Genomic DNA, 19,415 nt, shown 5'->3' on the forward strand with positions numbered 1-19,415 from the left:
CACAGAAGTTGCTAGAAAATCTCAGCAGGTCTGGCAGCATCTGTGAAGAGAAATCAGAGTTAATGCTTCAGGTCCAGTAATCCTTCCTCAGTTTAAATTTCTCTTCACAAATACTACCAGACCTGCTGAGCTTATGGAAACCATTGTGTTCGGTTCCCCCCATACACAGTATTACCTGGTCACTGACTCTCCGTCTTTTACTGGTAACTTGTCTGATGCAGAAGCAGTCTGTTCACCATCCTGGTGTTACATTTCACCAAGAGATTAGCTTATGATCGCATATCGGTGCAATCACTGATTTTATCTATTTCCACCTCTAAAACTTTGTCCAACTCTGTCTCAGTTCTTCAACTGGAATGCTCATTCATACTTTTGCTACCTCTGAAAATGACTTTGAAAATATATTTAGTTAGCCTACCATATTCCCTTACCCCACCCAACGAAATGTGCATTCGCCAAATCTCTGTCAGTATGTCCTAACTTTCACCAATTGCCATACACTCATTTCTCTTGTGCTTACTGGCTTCTCCTGGTTCTCACTTAAGCAACATCTCAACTTTATAACCATATCCTTGTTTTCAAATTTCCTCCTCCCCAACTCATTAACTTCTTCCAATTCCAGATCGTGAATATATCTGTGCTCCTCTCTTTCTAGCCTCTTGAGGATTCCCAATTTTTAATCACTCCATCATTTGTGCCTTCAGATTCCTCGGCCTTAAGCTCCTGCATTTCTCCCAACACCTCTGTCTCTCTTTACACATCTATGACACTGTTTAAATTCTACTTTCTTGATCAAGGCTATTAGCCTCAATTTCTTTCTATAGGGCCAAGTGTCAAATGTTGTTTGATAATGTTTTGATGAACCTGTACAAGAAGGACGGATTGCACCTAAATTGGAAGGGGACTAATATACTGACAGGGAGATTTGCTCGGGAGAATTTAAACTAGTAGGTTGGGTGGGGTGGGACCCAGAGAGATGGGGAGGAAAGAGATCAATCTGAGACTGATACAGTTCAGAACAAAGGCGAGTCAAAGAGTCAGGGCAGGCAGGGACAAAGCAGAGAACAAGGTAGGACTAATGAATTAAACTACATTTATTTTCAATGCAAGAGGCCTAACAGGGAAGGCAGATGAACTCAGGGCATGGTTAGGAACATGGGACTGTGATATAGCAATTACAGAAGCATGGCTCAGGGGTGGACAGGACTGGCAGCTTAATGTTCCAAGATACAAATGCTACAGGAAGGACAGACAGGGAGACAAGAGAGGAGGGAGAGTGGCGTTTTTGATAAGGGATAGCATTACAGCTGCACTGAGGATATTCCCGGAAGTACATCCAGGGAAGTTATTTCGGCGGAACAGAGAAATAAGAAAGGGAGGATCACCAATCACCTTGTTGGGATTGCATTAAGGACCCCTAATAGTCAGCGGGAAATTGAGGAACAAATTTGTGAGATCTCAGTTATCTGTAAGGATAATAGGGTGATTATGGTCGGTGATTTTAACTTTCCAAACATGACTGGGACTGCTATAGTTAAGGGTTTAGATGGAGAGGAATTTGTTAAGTGTGTACACGAAAATTATCTGATTCAGTATGTGGGTGTACTTACTACAGGAGGTGCAAAACTTGACCTACTCTTGGGAAATAAGGCAGGACAGGTGACTGAGGTGTCAGTGGGTGAGCACTTTGGCGCCAGCAACCATAATTCTATTAGGTATAAAATAGTGATGGAAAAGGATAAACCAGATCTAAAAGTTGAAGTTCTAAATCGAAGAAAGGTCAATTTTGACAGTATTAGGCAAGAACTTTCCAAAGCTGATTGGACGCAGATGTTCACAGATAAAGGGACAGCTGGAAAATGGGAAGCCTTCAGAAATGAGATAGCGAGAGTCCAGATAAAGTATATTCCTGTTAGGGTGAAAGGCAAGGCTAGTAGGTATAGTAAATGCTGGATTGGAGGTTTGGTTAAGAAAAAGAAGGAAGCATATGTCAGGTATAGATAGGATAGAACAAGCGAATCCTTAGAAGAGTATAATGGCAGTAGGAGTGCACTTAAGAGGGAAGTCAGGAGAGCAAAAAGGGGACATGACATAGCTTTGGCAAATAGAGATAAGGAGAATCCAAAGGGTTTTTACAGATACATTAAGTACAAAAGGGTAACTAAGGAGAGAATAGGGCCCCTCAAAGATCAGCAAAGCGGCCTTTGTGTGGTGCCACAGGAGATGGGGGCGATATATACGAGTATTTTGCACCAGTATTTACTGTGGAAAAGGACATGGAAGATATAGAATGAAAGGAAATAAACAGTGACATCTTGAAAAATGTCCATATTACAGAGGAGGAAGTGCTGGATGTCTTGAAATGCATAAAAGTGGATAAATCCACAGGACCTGATCAGGTGTACCCCAAAACTCTGTGGGAAGCTAGGGAGGTGACTGCTGGGCCTCTTACTGAGATATTTGTATCATCGATAGTCACAGGTGAGGTGCTGGAAGACTGGAGGTTGGCTAATGTGGTGCCACTATTTAAGAAAGTAATAAGGACAAGCCAGGGAACTATAGACCAGTGAGTCTGATGTCAATGGTGGGCAAGGGAGTCCTGAGGGACATGTTATTTGGAAAGGCGAGGACTAATTAGGGTGAATTAACATGGCTTTTTGTGTGTGGGAAATCATGTCTCACAAACTTGATTAAGTTTTTTGAAGTAACAAAGAGGATTGATGAGGGCAGAGCACGGTGTTTTGGGGCGGCATGGTGGCACAGTGGTTAGCACTGTTGCCTCACAGCGCCAGAGACCCGGGTTCAATTCCCGCCTCAGGCGACTGACTGTGTGGAGTTTGCACATTCTCCCCGTGTCTGCGTGGGTTTCCTCCGGGTGCTCCGGTTTCCTCCCACAGTCCAAAAATGTGCAGGTCAGGTGAATTGGCCGTGCTAAATTGCCCGTAGTGTTCGGTGCAGGGGTAAATGTAGGGGAATGGGTCTGGGTGGGTTGCGCTTCGGCGGGTCGGTGTGGACTTGTTGGGCCGAAGGGCCTGTTTCCACACTGTAAATAATCAATTCTAATTACTAATCTAGAGCAGTCGATGTGATCTACATGGACTTCAGTAAGGCATTCAAGAAGGTTCCCCATGGGAGACTGCTCAGCAAGATTACAGGGACAACTAGCCATTTGGATACAGAACTGGCTTGAAGTTGGAAGACAGAGGGTGGTGGTGGTGGAGGGTTGTTTTTCAGATTGGAAGCCTGTGACCAGTGGAGTGCCACAAGGATCAGTGCTGAGTCTACTACTTTTTGTCATTTATATAAGTGATTTGGATGGGAGCATAAGAGGTAGACTTAGTAAGTTTGCAGATGACACCAAAATTGGAGGTGTGGTGGACAGCGAAGGTTACCTCAGATTACAACAGGATCTTGATCAGATGGGCCAATGGGCTGAGAAGTGGCAGATGGAGTTTAATTTAGATAAATGTGAGGTGCTGCATTTTCGGAAAGCAAATCTTAGCAGGACTTATACACTTAATAGTAAGGTCCTAGGGAGTGTTGATGAACAAAAAGACCTTGGAGTGCAGGTTCATAGCTCCTTGAAAGTAGAGTCACAGGTAGATAGGACAGTGAAGGAGGGGTTTGGTATGCTTTCCTTTATTGGCCAGAGTATTGAGTATAGGAGTTGGGAGGCATGTTGCAGCTGTATAGGATGTTGGTTAGGCCACTATTGGAATATTGTGAGCAATTCTGGTCTCCTTTCTATCGGAAAGATGTTGTGAAACTTGTAAATCTTTTCTGAACACTTTCAAGGATATTGCCACGGTTGGAGGATTTGAGCTATAGGGAAAGGTTGAATAGGCTAGGGCTGTTTTCCCTGAAGAGTCGGAGGCTGAGGGGTGATCTTATAGAGGTTTATAAAATCATCAGGGACATGGATAGGATATCTTTTCCCTGGGGTGGGGGAGTGGAAAACTAGAGGGCATAGGTTTAGGGTGAGAGAGGAAAGATATAAAAAAGACTTATGGGGCAACTTTTTCATGCAGAGCGTGGTATGTGTACGGCATGAGCTGCCAGAGGAAGTGGTGGAGGCTAGTATAATTGCAACATTTCAAAGGCATCTGGATGGGTACGTGAATAGGAAAGGTTTGGAGGGATATGGGCCGGGTGCTGGTAGAGGTGGGGTTAGATTGGGTTGGGATATCTGGTTGGCATGGACAAGTTCGACTGAGGGTCTGTTTCCATGCTGCACATCCCTATGACTCCATGACTCTTAAGTGCTTGGGAACGTTTCAGCAAATTATGGATGCTATGCAAATGTTAAGTTGTTGTTAAAGTAGGAGAAAAGCAAAACAAGATCGCCCCTTACGATCAAAGTTGTACAAAATTTAATTTTTAAAAAATCTGAACAAGTCGGCAGCCTGGTGCGGACAAGCGAGTGGTTTGTTGTTTATTCCACACACATTTTGACGTGTCGGTATAAAGATACAGCGTCGCACTTACCTACTGAGATTTCTTGAGCAAAGGCCAGAGAGATGAGCAGGAGAGGCAGGCCAGCCGATACCAGCGTGACTATCTTATCCGCGGCCAATTCCAGTCTCACTCCCCGGAGTCTGCAACCCCCCGGCTCCTTCAGAAGAAAATCCGAGAACACGTACTCGGCCGCAGCGTGAGTTATAGCCATCGCCCGTAGCCACTTATTCTAACCAAGTAAGTGTCAGTTTGCCCAGCTAAAGTACGGAGCTCATCCCCACAATGCAGAGTGTCCAGAAGGCGGACAGAGAGAATGACAGGATAAACCCGGGTGTGGTTCTGACGAGGGACAGAACCAACTTCAGCCCAGCGCCTCCTCTCCACTGCTCGAGTGTTTTCAAACAAGATCTTTTTGCCTCGGATATCCCAGGCAGGCTTTCATTTTCACATGTGCCAATGTGAAGCTTGTTTCCAGAAGTGATACTTCCGGAGGTTTCACTGTTGTCGGCTCCCCCGCTTGGAGAAAGTGGAAATCCCAACTGCACTGTCACATGCAATAACAGCGTCCAGTGTTACAGTTTAACATTGCAGAACAAAGAAAGAGGCCATCACCGTGGATGAATACTCCACGCTGAATCATGATGTAGAGAGCCCAACGCAGTACAAAACTCGAAGGTTTATAACTTACCAGAAAATTGCTAATTTACAATTTAAGGAAGATTTACCTTTGTATGACGCCATTCACGATCCCTGAATGTCTCAAATTATATTTATTATATCCTCCAATTGCATTTACGCTGTAGAAATTAGTATACAAGAAATAAACAAGTTTTTGAAGATGAGGTAGACGTACAACAAATAGGCCATAGGCCCTTGTGTCTACACTCGCCAAAATGTACTAAGCAACCTAATTCTACTTTCCAGTTCTTTGTCCATTGTATAGTTTGTATACAAATGATTTTTAAATTTAATAAGGCTTTCTATCTCCACCAGATTTTCATTCAATGAGTTCCAGGTTAAAAAAAAATTTACAATTCTCTCCAGCCTTTTTAAAAATTACTTTAAATCTATGCCTGCTGATTATTGATTTATTTGCCAAGGAAAATTGATCCTTCCTGAACAGTCCACCCAGGCCTCTCATAGATACTCAACTAAATCTCCTCTTTTCCCAGTGTTTCAAAAGAAAATAGTTCTAAGCAATTCAATTTTTCAAACAGCTAAAATTCTCCAATTTTTATGTTCATTCACAGGATGAGGGCATCATCGGGTGGGCCAGTATTTATTGCTCATTCTGCCCAGTTAAAAGTCAAAAAGTGCGGAGCTGGAAAAGCGCAGGAGGTCAGGCAGCATCCGAAGAGCAGGTCAGTTGACGTTTTGGGCATAAGCCCTTCATCAGCCCCCGCATTCCTGATGAAGGGCTTATGCCTGAAATGTCAACTCTCCTGCGCCTCGGATACTGCCTGACCTACTGTGCTTTTCCAGTGCCACACATTTTTGACTCTGATCTGCAGTCCTCACTTTCTCCTTGCCCAGTTAAAAGTCTGGAGTCACATGTAGGCCAGACCAGGTAAGGGGCATTATTGAACCAGATGGGGTTTTCCCCAATAGTTAATTCATCATTCAACTCTTAATCTGATTTTTTAAATTGAAATAAAATTCCATCATCTGCCATTGTAGGATTCTAATCCAGATCTCCAGACATAATCTGGCTCTGTGGATTAACAGTCATGTGATAATACCACGAGGCCATTGCCTTCCTGGTTGGAAACATCCTCATAAATGTTCTTGGATCAACTCCAGTGTGAATACTCAAAGCAGAAAAAATCATAATGTAACTACTTACATTAGTTACATTACATCAATGAACACATTAAATTAAATAGAATCTCAACATTTTACCAGCAAAGAATACGGTCTTCCAGCACATTGTAGGGATTCTATGATTAGACAGTGTGGAATCAGGCCCTTCAGCCCAACAAGTCCACACCAACCCTCCAAAGAGCAATCCACCCAGACCTGTTCCCCCACCCTCCTATCCTACATTTACCCTTGAACTAATGCACCTAACCTACACATCCCTGAACACTATGGGCAATTTAGCATGGCCAATTCACTGAACCTGCACATCTTTGGATTGTGGGAGGAAACCGGAGCACCCGGAGGAAACCCACGCAGACACGGAGAGAATGTGCAAACTCCACACAGACAGTCGCCTGAGGCTAGAATCAAACCTGGATCCCTGTGAGGTTAACAGTGTTAACCACTGAGCCACTATGCAGCCCAAATATAGGGTGGCACGGTTGCTCAGTGGTTAGCACTGCTGCCTCACCGGGATCCAGGTTCAATTTCAGCCTCAGGCGACTGTCTGAGTTGAGTTTGCACATTCTCCCGTTTCCGTGTGGGTTTCCTCTCACAATCCAAAGATGTGCAGGTTAGGTGAATTGGCCATGCTAAATTGCCCGTAGTATAGGGAGATGTGATAGGGGTAAATGTAGAGTAATAAAGTAAAGGAATGGGTTTGGGTGGGACTTGTTCAGGGGGTCGGTGTGGACTTGTTGGGCCGAAGGGCTTGTTTCTACACTGTAGGGATTCTATTCTATTCATTGTGATCATATTGACTCTGTTAAGCTAACCAGTTTGTCTCATCCCATAGTCCATATATCTAGAGAGGGTGCTTTGAAAATAAACTTTGTCCTGGATCTTCCAAATCAACCTGTCTTAGAGATGTTATTTAGATATAGACATAGCAAAGTACAGCGCAGAACAGGCCCTTTGGCCCACAATGTTGTGCCGAGATTTAATCCTAATGTAAAATATAACAACTTAACCTGTGCACCTCTCAACTCATTGCTATCCATGTGCATGTCCAGCAATCACTTAAATGTCCCTAATGACTCTGCTTCCACCACCGCTGGCAATGCATTCCATGCATTCACAACTCTCTGCATAAAGAACCTACCTCTGAACGTCTCCTCTATACCTTTCCCCTAATATCTTAAAACTATGATCCCTTGTACTTGTCAATCCTGCCCTGGAGAAGAGTTTTTGGCTATTGACTCTATCTATTCCTCTCATTATTTTGTGTACCTCGATCAGGTCTCCTCTCTTCCTCCTTCTCTCCAGAGAAAAATGTCAGAGCTTTTACAATCTTTCTTCATAAGACAAGCCCTCCAGTCCAGGCAGCATCCTGGGAAACCTTGTTTGCACCCTCTCCAAAGCCTCTGTATCTTTCCTATAGTAGGGCAACCAGAACTGGACACAATATTCCAAGTGTGGTCTCACCAGGGACACCTCTGGAGCAAGTGGGACTTGAACCTGTGCCTCCTGGTCCAGGGGTAAGGACTCTATCACTACACCACATGAGGGGCCCGACCTGCTTTTTCTACATACTTAGAAGTGCTATGACACACAACTAAGTGACTTTCCCACTCCCAAAATCATCGTGACTCCTTTAACCCATTAGCGTATACTTCCTGTTGAAAGTTAGTGTCTCTCAATTTAAATTTCTCAATCCGATTGACTGAAGGGTTTAACTATTGCTTGCCCTACTCACAAATGTCACAGGTCACCTGAAGAAGGCAGTATGATGTTTCAGACACCGAATGAGAGCAAGTCATGCTTAAAAACTAGCTGTCAACATAATAGAGGAGGAACATTGTCCATTAACTGCATACTGCAACATCCAGGCCTTGGCTTTGTGTTATTTTGAAATCACAAATATCAAGCTCCCATTTCATCATTGCATTATCTGTGCTGGCTGAAACAGAGTATAGAGATTTTATTACCTTGGAGTGAAAATATTGCTGAAATTACTTATTTTTTGTTCAATGACCTCACTATCATGACCATAAGATATAGTAGATTAGATTACTTACAGTGTGGAAACAGGCCTTTCGGCCCAACAAGTCCACACCGACCCGCCGAAGAGCAACTCACCCAGACCCATTCCCCTACATTTACCCCATCACCTAACACTACGGGCAATTTAACATGGCCAATTCACCTAACCTGCACATTTTTTGGACTGTGGGTGGAAACCGGAGCACCCGGAGGAAACCCACGCAGACACAGGGAGAATATGCAAACTCCACACAGACAGTTGCCTGAGGTGGGAATTGAATCCGGGTCTCTGGCGCTGTGAGGCAGCAGTGCTAACCACTGTGCCACCGTGCCGCCCACAATAGTAGTCGAATGGGTCAAGACTGTCCTCACTCTCTCCTAGTAGTAGAAGGGGCCATTTGGCCCATTGTGTCTGCTCCACCATTTAATGGCTGATATGGTCTCTCAAACCCATTCTTCTGCCTTCTCCACATAGACTTTTGATTAGTAAAAGGATCAAAGATTATGTATCTTTGTCTTAAATACACTTAATGACTTGGCCTCTACAATCTTCTTCAGAAATTAGTTCCACAGACTCACCACCCTCTGTCTGAAGAACTTTCTGCTTATCTCAGTTCTAAAGGATCGTGCTTTCACTCTGAGGCTGTGCCCACAGGTCCTAATCTCTCCTACTAGTGGAAACATCTTCACAATCATTCTATTCAGGCTTCTCAATATTCTAATTGTCAATGAGATCCATCCGTCATCCTTCTAAACTCCACCAAGAACAGGCCCAGAGTCCTCAACCACTCCTCATATGACAAGCCCTTCATCCCTGGGATAATTCTCGTGAACCTCCTCCAGACCACCTCCACTGCTAGCCCATCTAGTACAATATTCCAAATACGGTTTGACCAGAGCCATATAGCCTCAGTAGTACATCCCTCATCCTGTAAACTAGCCCTCGCAAAATTAATGCTAATATAGCATTTGCCTTCCTAACTGGCAACTGAAGTTGCCTATTAACCTTAAGAGACTCCTAAATCCTCTTTGCTTCAATTTCTGAAGCCTTTTGCAATTTAGAAAATCATCTACACTTCTATTCTTCCGACCAAAGTGCATAATTTCACATTTTCCCACGTTGTTTTCCATCTGCCACTTGTTCGCCCACTGTCCTAGCCTGTCCAAGTCCTTCTGTAGCCTCCTTGTTTCCTCTACGATACCTGTCCTTCCACTTACCTTTGTGTAATCTGCAAAGGTAGCAACAATGCCGTCAGTTCATTCATCCAAATTGTTAATATAAAATGTGAATTGTTGTGGTTCCAGCACTGACCCCTGTGGAACTCAATGAGCCACCAACCTGAAGAAGACATCTTTATCCCTCCCTTTATGCCTTCTGCCAATCAGGCAATCTTCTATCCAATCAGTGCCTGTCCCGTACCACTAAGGGCTCTTATCTTATTTAACTTATTCACTCCTGTGCAGCACTTTATCAGAGGCCTTCTGGAAATCGATCACATCCACTGGCTCTCCTTTGTCTAACTTGCTGATTGCCCCCTCAAAGAATTCCAATAGATTTTTCAGGCAAGAAGTGTGATGAAGCTATGCTGACTCAGCTTTACTTCATACATTTCCAAGTACTCCACCATTTCACTATTAATCATGAATTCTAAAATCTTACCAACGACGGAGGTCAAGCTAACTCACTTATAATCGCCTGTTTTCTGCCTTCTTCCCTTCTCATACAGAGTCACATTCACTAATTTTCAGTCCTCTGCAACTCTCCCTGACTTCAGTGATTCCTGAAAGATCACCATCAATGCCTACACAATCTCCTCAGCTATCTCCTTCAGAACTCTGGGGTGTGGTCCATCCAGTGATTTATCCACATTCAGACTTTAAAGATTCACCACACCTTCTCCTTAGTGATGGCCACTACATTCACCTCTGTCCTCTGACTCTCTGGAACTTCTGGTATGCCACTGGTGTCTTTCACCATGGAAACGGATGCAAAATACCTATTCAGTTCCTCCGACATTTCTTTGTCCCATATTACTATTTCTGCAGCCTCGTTTTGCAGCAGGCCAATGTCTACACTTGCCTCTCTTCTCTTTTAGATATCTAAAAATATTCTTGCAATTTTCATTTCTATTAGCTGGCTTACCTCATATTTCATCTTCTCCACTTGATTGCATTTTATTTGTCCTTTGCTGATTATTAAAGGCTTTGAAATGTTCTATCTTCCCATTAATCCTCACCACATTATATGTTTTTCCTTTTGATTTTATGCTCTCTGACTTCCCTCGTCAGCCATGGTTGCCTCATCCTCCCCTAAGAATGCTGGGGAGAGATAATTGTAGTTTTTTTTGAAGCTCAGCAATACAATGCTTTGGTACTTCATCTTTCCTATGCTACAGATTACTCTCTTGACTTCCCTGCAACTGCTTCCGCTGCTCTGCTTGTATTAGTTACTCTCTCGACTTCCCAGTGCATATCTGCTGCTCAACTCAATTTCTTGCCATAGTTTTCCATGTTCTTTGGCAGTTGCTGTACTCATTATTCTGTAATTGTCCACACATGTGGACAATTCTGCTTTTCTCATTCTTCTTGAGCTTCTTACATCTTCTAGAACATAGAACATAGAACAATACAGCACAGAACAGGCCCTTCGGCCCACGATGTTGTGCCGAACATTTGTCCTAGCTTAAGGACCTATCCATGTACCTATCCAATTGCCACTTAAAAGTCACCAATGATTCTGACTCTGCCACTCCCACAGGCAGCGCATTCCATGCCCCCACCACTCTCTGGGTAAAGAACCTACCCCTGACACCCCCCTATATCTTCCACCCTTCACCTTAAATTTATGTCCCCTTGTAACACTCTGTTGTACCCGGAGAAAAAGTCTCTGACTGTCTACTCTATCTATTCCCCTGACCATCTTATAAACCTCTATCAAGTCACCTCTCATCCTTCTCCGTTCCAATCAGAAAAGGCCTAGCACTCTGAACCTATCCTCGTACGACCTATTCTCCATTCCAGGCAACATCCTGGTAAATCTCCTCTGCACCCTCTCCAAAGCTTCCACATCTTTCCTAAAATGAGGCGACCAGAACTGCACACAGTACTCCAAATGTGGCCTTACCAAGGTCCTATACAGCTGCAACATCACCTCACGACTCTTGAATTCAATCCCTCTGCTAATGAACGCTAATACACCATAGGCCTTCTTACAAGCTCTATCCACCTGAGTGGCAACTTTCAAAGATCTATGAACATAGACCCCAAGATCCCTCTGCTCCTCCACCTTACTAAGAACCCTACCGTTAACTCTGTATTCCACATTCTTATTTGTCCTTCCAAAATGGACAACCTCACACTTGACAGGGTTGAACTCCATCTGCCACTCCTCAGCCCAGCTCTGCATCATATCTAAGTCCCTTTGCAGCCGACAACAGCCCTCTTCACTATCCACCACTCCACCAATCTTCGTATCGTCTGCAAATTTACTGACCCACCTCTTCCAAGTCATTAATAAAAATTACAAACAGCAGAGGACCCAGGACTGATCCCTGCGGAACTCCACTTGTAACTGAGCTCCAGGCTGAATATTTACCATCTACCACCACTCTCTGACTTCGACCGGTTAGCCAGTTCTCCATCCAACTAGCCAAACTTCCCACTATCCCATGCCTCCTGACTTTCCGCATAAGCCTACCATTGGGAACCTTATCAAATGCCTTACTAAAATCCATGTACACTACATCCACTCCTCTACCCTCATCCACATGCTTGATCACCGCCTCAAAGAATTCAATAAGACTTGTAAGGCAAGACCTACCCCTCACAAATCCGTGCTGGCTGTCCCTAATCAAGCAGTGTCTTTCTAGCTACTCATAAATCCTATCCCTCAGTATCCTTTCCATTACTTTGCCTACCACCAAAGTAAGACTAACTGGCCTGTAATTCCCAGGGTTATCCCTATTCCCTTTTTTGAACAGGGGCACAACATTCGCCACTCTCCAGTCCCCTGGCACCACCCCCATTGACAGTGAAGGCAAAAAGATCATTGCCAACGGTTCTGCAATTTCCTCTCTTGCTTCCCACATAATCCTAGGATATATCCCGTCAGGCCCAAGGGACTTGTCTATCCTCAAATTTTTCAAAATGCCCAACACATCTTCTTCCTAACAAGTATCTCCTCTCGCTTACCAGTCCGTTTCATACTCTCCTCTTCAACAATACGGTCCCTCTCATTTGTAAATACTGAAGAAAAGTACTCATTCAAGACCTCTCCTATCTCTTCCGACTCAATACACAGTCTCCCACTACTGTCCTAGATCGGACTTACCCTCGTTCTCGTCATTCTCATGTTTTTCACATACGCATAAAAGGCCTTGGGGTTATCCTTGATCCTACCCGCCAAAGATTTTTCATGCCCTCTCTTAGCTCTCCTAATCCCTTTCATCAGCTCCCTCCTGGCTATCCTGAATCCCTCCAACGCTCTGTCTGAACCTTGTTTCCTCAACCTTATGCAAGCCTTCTTCTTCCTCCTTACAAGACATTCAACCTCCCTCGTCAACCAAGGTTCCCTCACACGACCATCTCTTTCCTGCCTGACAGGTACATACATATCAAGGACACGTCATATCTGTTCCTTGAAAAAGTTCCACATTTCAACGACATCCTTCCCTGACAGCCTATGCTCCCAATTTATTCTCCTCAGATCCTGTCTTGCAGCATCGTATTTACCCTTCCCCCCAATTGTAAAACCTGCCCTGTTGCACGCACCTATCCCTCTCCATAACCAAGGTGAAAGTCACAGAATTGTGGTCACCATCACCAAAATGCTCACCCACTAACAAGCCCATCACTTGTCCCGGTTTGTTACCAAGTACCAAATCCTCAACTGTCTATGCTCAATTTTATCATGTCACATTCCATATAGCAGATGACATTAGGTTTTATAAATACATTCATCTACAGAATTAATTAAATGCTCAATTTTATTTTATAGTTGAGATTTTTGTTCATAGCATGTCACTGACTCGGCTATGATTTAGTCTAATCTGTAATTATCCAGGAGAAGCTGTTAGTGAGCTGCCTTCTTGAACCACCACACTGCTTGAAGTGTAGACATATCCACAGTCCTGTCAGTAAGGGAATTCCAGGATTTTAACCCAGTGACAGTGAAGAAATGGTGATATAGTTCCAAGTCAGATGGTTGTGGTTGGAGGAGAATTGCAGGTGGTAATGTTATCCTGCATTTGCTGCTCTGACCTTCTAGATGTTGGAGGTCATACATTTGTAAGGTGTTGTGAAAGTCGCCTTTGGCTTCTGCAGTGTGTCTTGTACATGATATACATTGCTTCCATTTTGCACCAGAGATAAGGGGAGCAAAAATTAGAAGTATTAGATAAAGTGCCGATCAAGCAGACTATGTTGGAGTTGCACTCATCTAGGCAGATGGAGAGTATTCCATCACATTTCTGGTGAACTGGAATTGATGAACAAGAGATGATTTATTTGTGACAGAATTCCTAGCATCTGACCTGCTCTTGAAGCCACAATATTTATGTAGCTTGCCTAGTTCAGTTTCTGGTCAATGGTAATCCACAGTATGTTGACACTGGAGGATACAGAGGTGATTATGCCGCTGAGCATCAAGAGAGATGTTTATACATCACTAGAGAAAACGTGCTTGGGAAATTAATGGGGCCAAAGACAGATAGATCTCCTGGACCAGATGGAGCACATCTAGGATACTAAAGGAAATAGCTACAGAGATAGTCAATGCATTGTTAGTAATCTTCCAGAAATCCTTACAGTCCCAAACATTTAGAAAACTCTCAATATAAAATCTTTATTTAAAAAGTGAAGGAGATTTTAAAAAGTGACTATAGCCAGGTAGCTTAGATCTCTTTTTGGGAAAATATTAGTATATATTATGAAGTACACAATAGCAGAGCATTTGGAAATACATAATGTGATCAAGCATGCCTCATAAAGAGAGCTTTTCAGAACATGTGTGATACCTTATCAAACATTAGGCTACTTATTAAGGTAAGAGACCATCGTGTTAGAAGTAGTATTTTAGCATGGAGTGAAAATTGGCTAATGAATGGAAAACAGTTGGGTTAAATGAGAAGGGGAGGTTCATTTTCAGGATGACAAGCTCCATTTGAATTAGATTACTTTTTAGATTAGATTACTTATAGTGTGGAAACAGGCCCTTCGGCCCAACAAGTCCACACCGACCCGCCGAGGCGCAACCCACCCAAACCCATTCCCCTACACCTAATACTATGGGCAATTTAGCATGGCCAATTCACCTAACCTGCACATTTTTGGACTGTGGGAGGAAACCGGAGCACCCGGAGGAAACGCACGCAGGTACGGGGAGAATGTGCAAACTCCACACAGAGTCGCCTGAGGCGGGAATTGAACCCGGGTCTCTGGCACTGTGAGGCAGCAGTGCTAACCACTGTGCCACAATGCCACCCAACTCATGTTGTGCCACAGGGATCAGTGATGGAGCCACAATTATTTACGATATATATTAATGTCTTGGATGAGCAAAATAAATGTACTTTAGATAAGTTTACAGGTGACACTAAATAAGGTGGGATGGAAAATGGTGAGGACCACACAAAAAGTAGATGGATATAGCAGGTGAAGCGAATGGGGAAAAAAAATCTTTATATGGAATATAAAATAGGAACATTATACCTCATAGATTAATGCACTTTGAGATTATGCACTTTGGCAGGAAGAACAGAGGAACTGAATATTAGTTAAATTAAGAAAGGCTGCAGAACAGAGGGATTCGGGAGTCCTTGTCCATGAATTGCAAAGAGATACCATGAAATTCAATGGATAGAAGGGAAGATGGATGGAATGCTGTTCTTTTTTCCAAAGAGAATGGCGTATACAAGTGGGTAAGTTTTGCTAAAACTGTACATGGCACCGGTCAGAATGGAAATGGAATATTGTGAACAGTTCTGAGGCCCTTATCTATGGATAAATATATTGGCGTTGGAGGTAGGCTAGAGAAAATTCACCATGCTGATACCAGGGAGCAACTATCTTATAAGGTAAAGTTAAGTAGGTTGGGCCTATACACATTGAAAGTTAGAAGAATAAAAGGAGACCTTATTGAAACATACAAGATTCTTAGGAGACTTGGTAGGGTAGGTGCAGAAAGATGTTTTTTCCCCTTGTGGAACAGTGTAGGACCAGAGGTTTAATCCAGCTGCTTCATTCATGTCATGTAGGAATGGAAATCTGCCATCCTTATCCAATCAGTCCTCCATGCCGCACTAGACACACAGCAATGTGGCTGATTCTCAACTGCCCTCAGGGGAATTAGGAGTTGAGCAATCAATACTGGCCTGGCCAACGAAATCTACATGCTATAAACAAATACAAAAAATCTCAGTAAAGAGTCACACATTTAAGACAGAGATGAGGAGGAATTTGTTTTCTCAGAGGGTAGTGGATCTGTAAAATTCTTTATCAGAAAGTTGTTGAGAACAGGTTGTTAAGGATAGTCAAAGATGAGATAGACAGATTTTTAATCTGTTAAGGGAATCACAGGTTGTGTGTAAAAGGCAGGAAAGTGGAGTTAGAGTCAAAGATGTACAGCACAGAAACAGACCCTTTGATCCAAATCATCCATGCTGATCAGATATCATAAATTAATCTAGTCCCAATTGTCAGCACTTGGCCCATATCCCTCTAAACGCTTCCTATTCGTATACCCATTCAGGTGCCTTTTAAATGTTTTAATCATACCAGCCTCCACCACTTCCTGTGGCAGCTCATTCCATACATGCATCACCCTCTTGTGAAAAAGTTGCCCCTCAGGGCTCTTTTATATCTTTTCCCTCTCACCCTAAACCTAAGCCCTCTAGTTCTGGACTCCCCCAACCTTGGGAAAAGGCCTGGTCTTTTTACCCTATCCAAGCCCCCCATGATTTCTAAACCTCTATAAGGTCACCCCTCAGCCTCTGACACTCCAGGGAAAACAGCCCCAGCTTATTCAGCCTCTCCCTGTAGATGAAACCCTCTAACCCTGGCAACATCCTTGTAAGTCTTTTCTGAACCCTTTCAAGTTTCACAACATCCTTCCTGGAGGAGGGAGACCAGAATTGCACACAACATTCCAAAAGTGGCCTAACCAATGTCCTGTACAGCTGCAACATGACTTCCCAAATCCTATACTCAATGCTCTACCCATAAAGGAAAGCATGCCAAATGTTATCTTCACTATCCTGTCTACCTGAGACTCCATTTACAAGGAGCTATGAACCTGCACTCCAAGGTCTCTTTGTTCAGCAACATGTCCCAGGACTTTATCATTAAGTGTATAAGCTTGGCCCTGATTGGCCTTTCCAAAATGCAGCATCTCACATTTATCCAAACTCCATCTGCCACTTCTCAGCCCATTGGCCCATGTGATCAAGATCCTGCTGTAATCTGAGGTAACCTTCTTCACTGTCCACTACACCTTCAATTTTGGTGTCATCTGCAAACTTACTAACTATACCTCCTATGTTCACATCCAAATCATTTATAGAAATGACGAAAAGCAGTGCACCGAGCATCGATCCTTGTGGCACTCCACTGGTCACAGGCCTCCAGTCTGAAAAGCAACCCTCCACCACCACCCCCTGTCTTCTACGAGCTAGTTCTGTATCCAAAAGGCTTGTTCTCCCTGTATTCCATGAGATATAATCTTGCTAACTAGCCTACCATATGGAATCTTGTTGAATGCCTTACTGACGTCCATATAGATCATGTCCACTGCTCTGCCTTCATCGATCCTCTTCGTTGCTTCTTCAAAAAAACTCAGTCAAGTTATTGAGACATGATTTCCCACGCACAAATCCATGTTGACTATCCCTAATCAGTCCTTGCCTTTCCAAATACATATAAATCCTGTCCCTCAGGGTTCCCTCCAACAACTTGCCCACCACTGACGTCAGGCTCACTGATCAATAGTTCCCTGGCATTTCGTTACCACCTTTCTTAAATAATGGCACCATGTTAGCCAACCTCCAGAATTCTAGTTACAGGTGACGTGCCATCAATGATCCAAATATCTCAGCAAGGGGATGAACAATCACTTCCCTAACTTCCCACAGAGTTCTCGGGTACACCTGATTGATTCCTGAGGATTTATCCACCTCTATGCATTTAAGACATTTAACACCTCCTCCTCTATAATATGGCCATTTTTCAAGATGTCACCATCTATTTTGCCACATTCTATATCTTCCATGCCCTTCTCCACAGTAAACACTGATGCAAAATACTCATTTAGTATCTCCCCCATCTCCTGCGGTTCTACACACAGGCTGCCTTGCTAATCTTTGAGGGTTCCTATTCTCTCCCGAGTTACCTTTTTGTCCTTCACGTATTTATAGAACCCATTTAGATTCTCCTTAACCTTATTTGCCAAAGCTATCTTGTATCTTCTTTTTCACCTCCTGATTTCCCTCGAGTATACTCCTATTGCCTTTATATTCTAAGGATTCACTCAATCTCTGTGGCACAGTGGTTAGCACTGCTGCCTCACAGCGCCAGAGACCCGGGTTCAATTCCCGCCTCAGGCGACTGACTGTGTGGAGTTTGCACATTCTCACTGTGTCTGCGTGGGTTTCCTCCGGGTGTTCCGGTTTCCTCCCACAGTCCAAAAATGTGCAGGTTTGGTGATTTGGCCATGCTAAGTTGCCCATAGTGTTAGATGCAGGGGTAAACGTGGGGGAATGGATCTGGGTGGGTGCGCTTCGTCGGATCGGTGTGGACTTGGGCTGAAGGGCCTGTTTCCACACTGTAAGTAATCTAACCTAAACTCTGCTGTCTACACCTAACATATGCTTTTATTAAAAACCAAAATCTCAATTTCTCTAGTCATCCAGCTTTCCCTACACCTATCAGCCTTTCCTTTCACCCTAACAGGAACATACTGTCTCTGGATTCTCATTATCTCATTTTGGAAGACTTCCCATTTTCCAACCATCCCTTTACCTGCAAACATCTGCCCCCAATCACTTTTTGATAGTTCTTGACTAATACCATCAAAATTGGCCTTACTCCAATTTAGTACTTTAACTTTTAGATCCTGTCTATCCTTTTCCATCACTTTTTTAAAACTAATAGAATTGTGCTCACTGGCCCCAAAGTGCTCCCCCACTGACATCTCAGTCATTGGCCTGCCTTATTTTCCCAAGAGCTGGTCAAGTTTTGCACCGTCTCTAGTAGGTACATTCATAAACTGAATAAGAACATTTTCTTGCACACACTTAAATTCCTCTCCTTCCAAATCCTTAACACTATGGTAGTCCCAGTCTGTGTTTGGAAATTCAAAATTGCCTACCATTACCACCCTATCATTCTTGCATATAACGGAGACCTCCTTACAACTTTGTTTCTCAAATTCCTGCTGACTATTGGAGGTCGACAGTACAATCCCAATAAGGTGATTCCTTTCTTATTTCTCCTTTCTACCCAAATAACTTCCCTGGACATATTACCCAGGAATATTCTCCCTAAGTAAAGCCATAATGTTATCACTACTCAAAAATCCATTCCTCCTCCTTTCTTGCCTGCTTTGTATCCTTCCTATAGCATCTGTACACTGGAACATTAAGCTGCCAGTCCTGCCCATTCCCAAATCACATCTCTAATTGCTATGATATCCCAGTCCCAGGTTCCTAACCATGCCCGGAGTCCATCTGCCTTCCCTGTTAAGCCTGTTGCATCGAAATAAATGCAGTTTAATTCAGTCATACCTTATTCTCTGCTTTGTTCCTGCCTGCCCTGACCGTTTGACTTGCTCCTTTTCCCAACTGAGCCAGTCTCAGACTGATCTCTTTCCTCAATATCTCCCTGTGTCCCACCCCACCACCTTACTAGTTTAAATCCTGCCAAGCAACTCTAGCAAATCTCCCTGCCAGTACATTAGTCCCCTTTCAATTCAGGTGCAATCTATCCTTCTTATACCAGTCATTTCTACCTGAGAGAGATTGTAATGATCCAAAAATGTGAACCTTTCTCCCCTGAACCAGCTCTTCAGCCACATATTCATTTGCTCTAACCTCCCATTCCTACTCTCACTAGCTCGTAACAACAGGAAT

At 43.5% G+C, this 19,415-nt stretch overlaps 1 protein-coding gene and 1 long non-coding RNA gene across 2 annotated transcripts in view; one reads left to right on the forward strand and one right to left on the reverse strand.

Moving 5' to 3' along the window:
* panx1a (pannexin 1a) overlaps nucleotides 1-5,001 on the reverse strand; it is an 84,793-nt gene extending 79,792 nt beyond the window's left edge. The window contains exon 1 of the mRNA XM_043691504.2: nucleotides 4,486-5,001. Within this exon, the coding sequence (XP_043547439.1) occupies nucleotides 4,486-4,666 (181 nt within the window). The 5' untranslated portion in view covers nucleotides 4,667-5,001. The remainder of the gene's footprint in view (nucleotides 1-4,485) is intronic.
* Nucleotides 5,002-5,060: 59 nt separating this feature from the next.
* Nucleotides 5,061-19,415, forward strand: part of LOC148149766 (uncharacterized) — a 37,316-nt gene continuing 22,961 nt past the window's right edge. Inside the window, exon 1 of the long non-coding RNA XR_015757419.1 lies at nucleotides 5,061-5,816. This is a non-coding gene — a long non-coding RNA (uncharacterized LOC148149766). The remainder of the gene's footprint in view (nucleotides 5,817-19,415) is intronic.

Source organism: Chiloscyllium plagiosum, unplaced genomic scaffold (genome assembly GCF_037043375.1).
Source record: "Chiloscyllium plagiosum isolate Xiang-an unplaced genomic scaffold, Cpla_swu_hap1 HiC_scaffold_6, whole genome shotgun sequence".
Lineage (NCBI taxonomy): Eukaryota > Metazoa > Chordata > Chondrichthyes > Orectolobiformes > Hemiscylliidae > Chiloscyllium > Chiloscyllium plagiosum.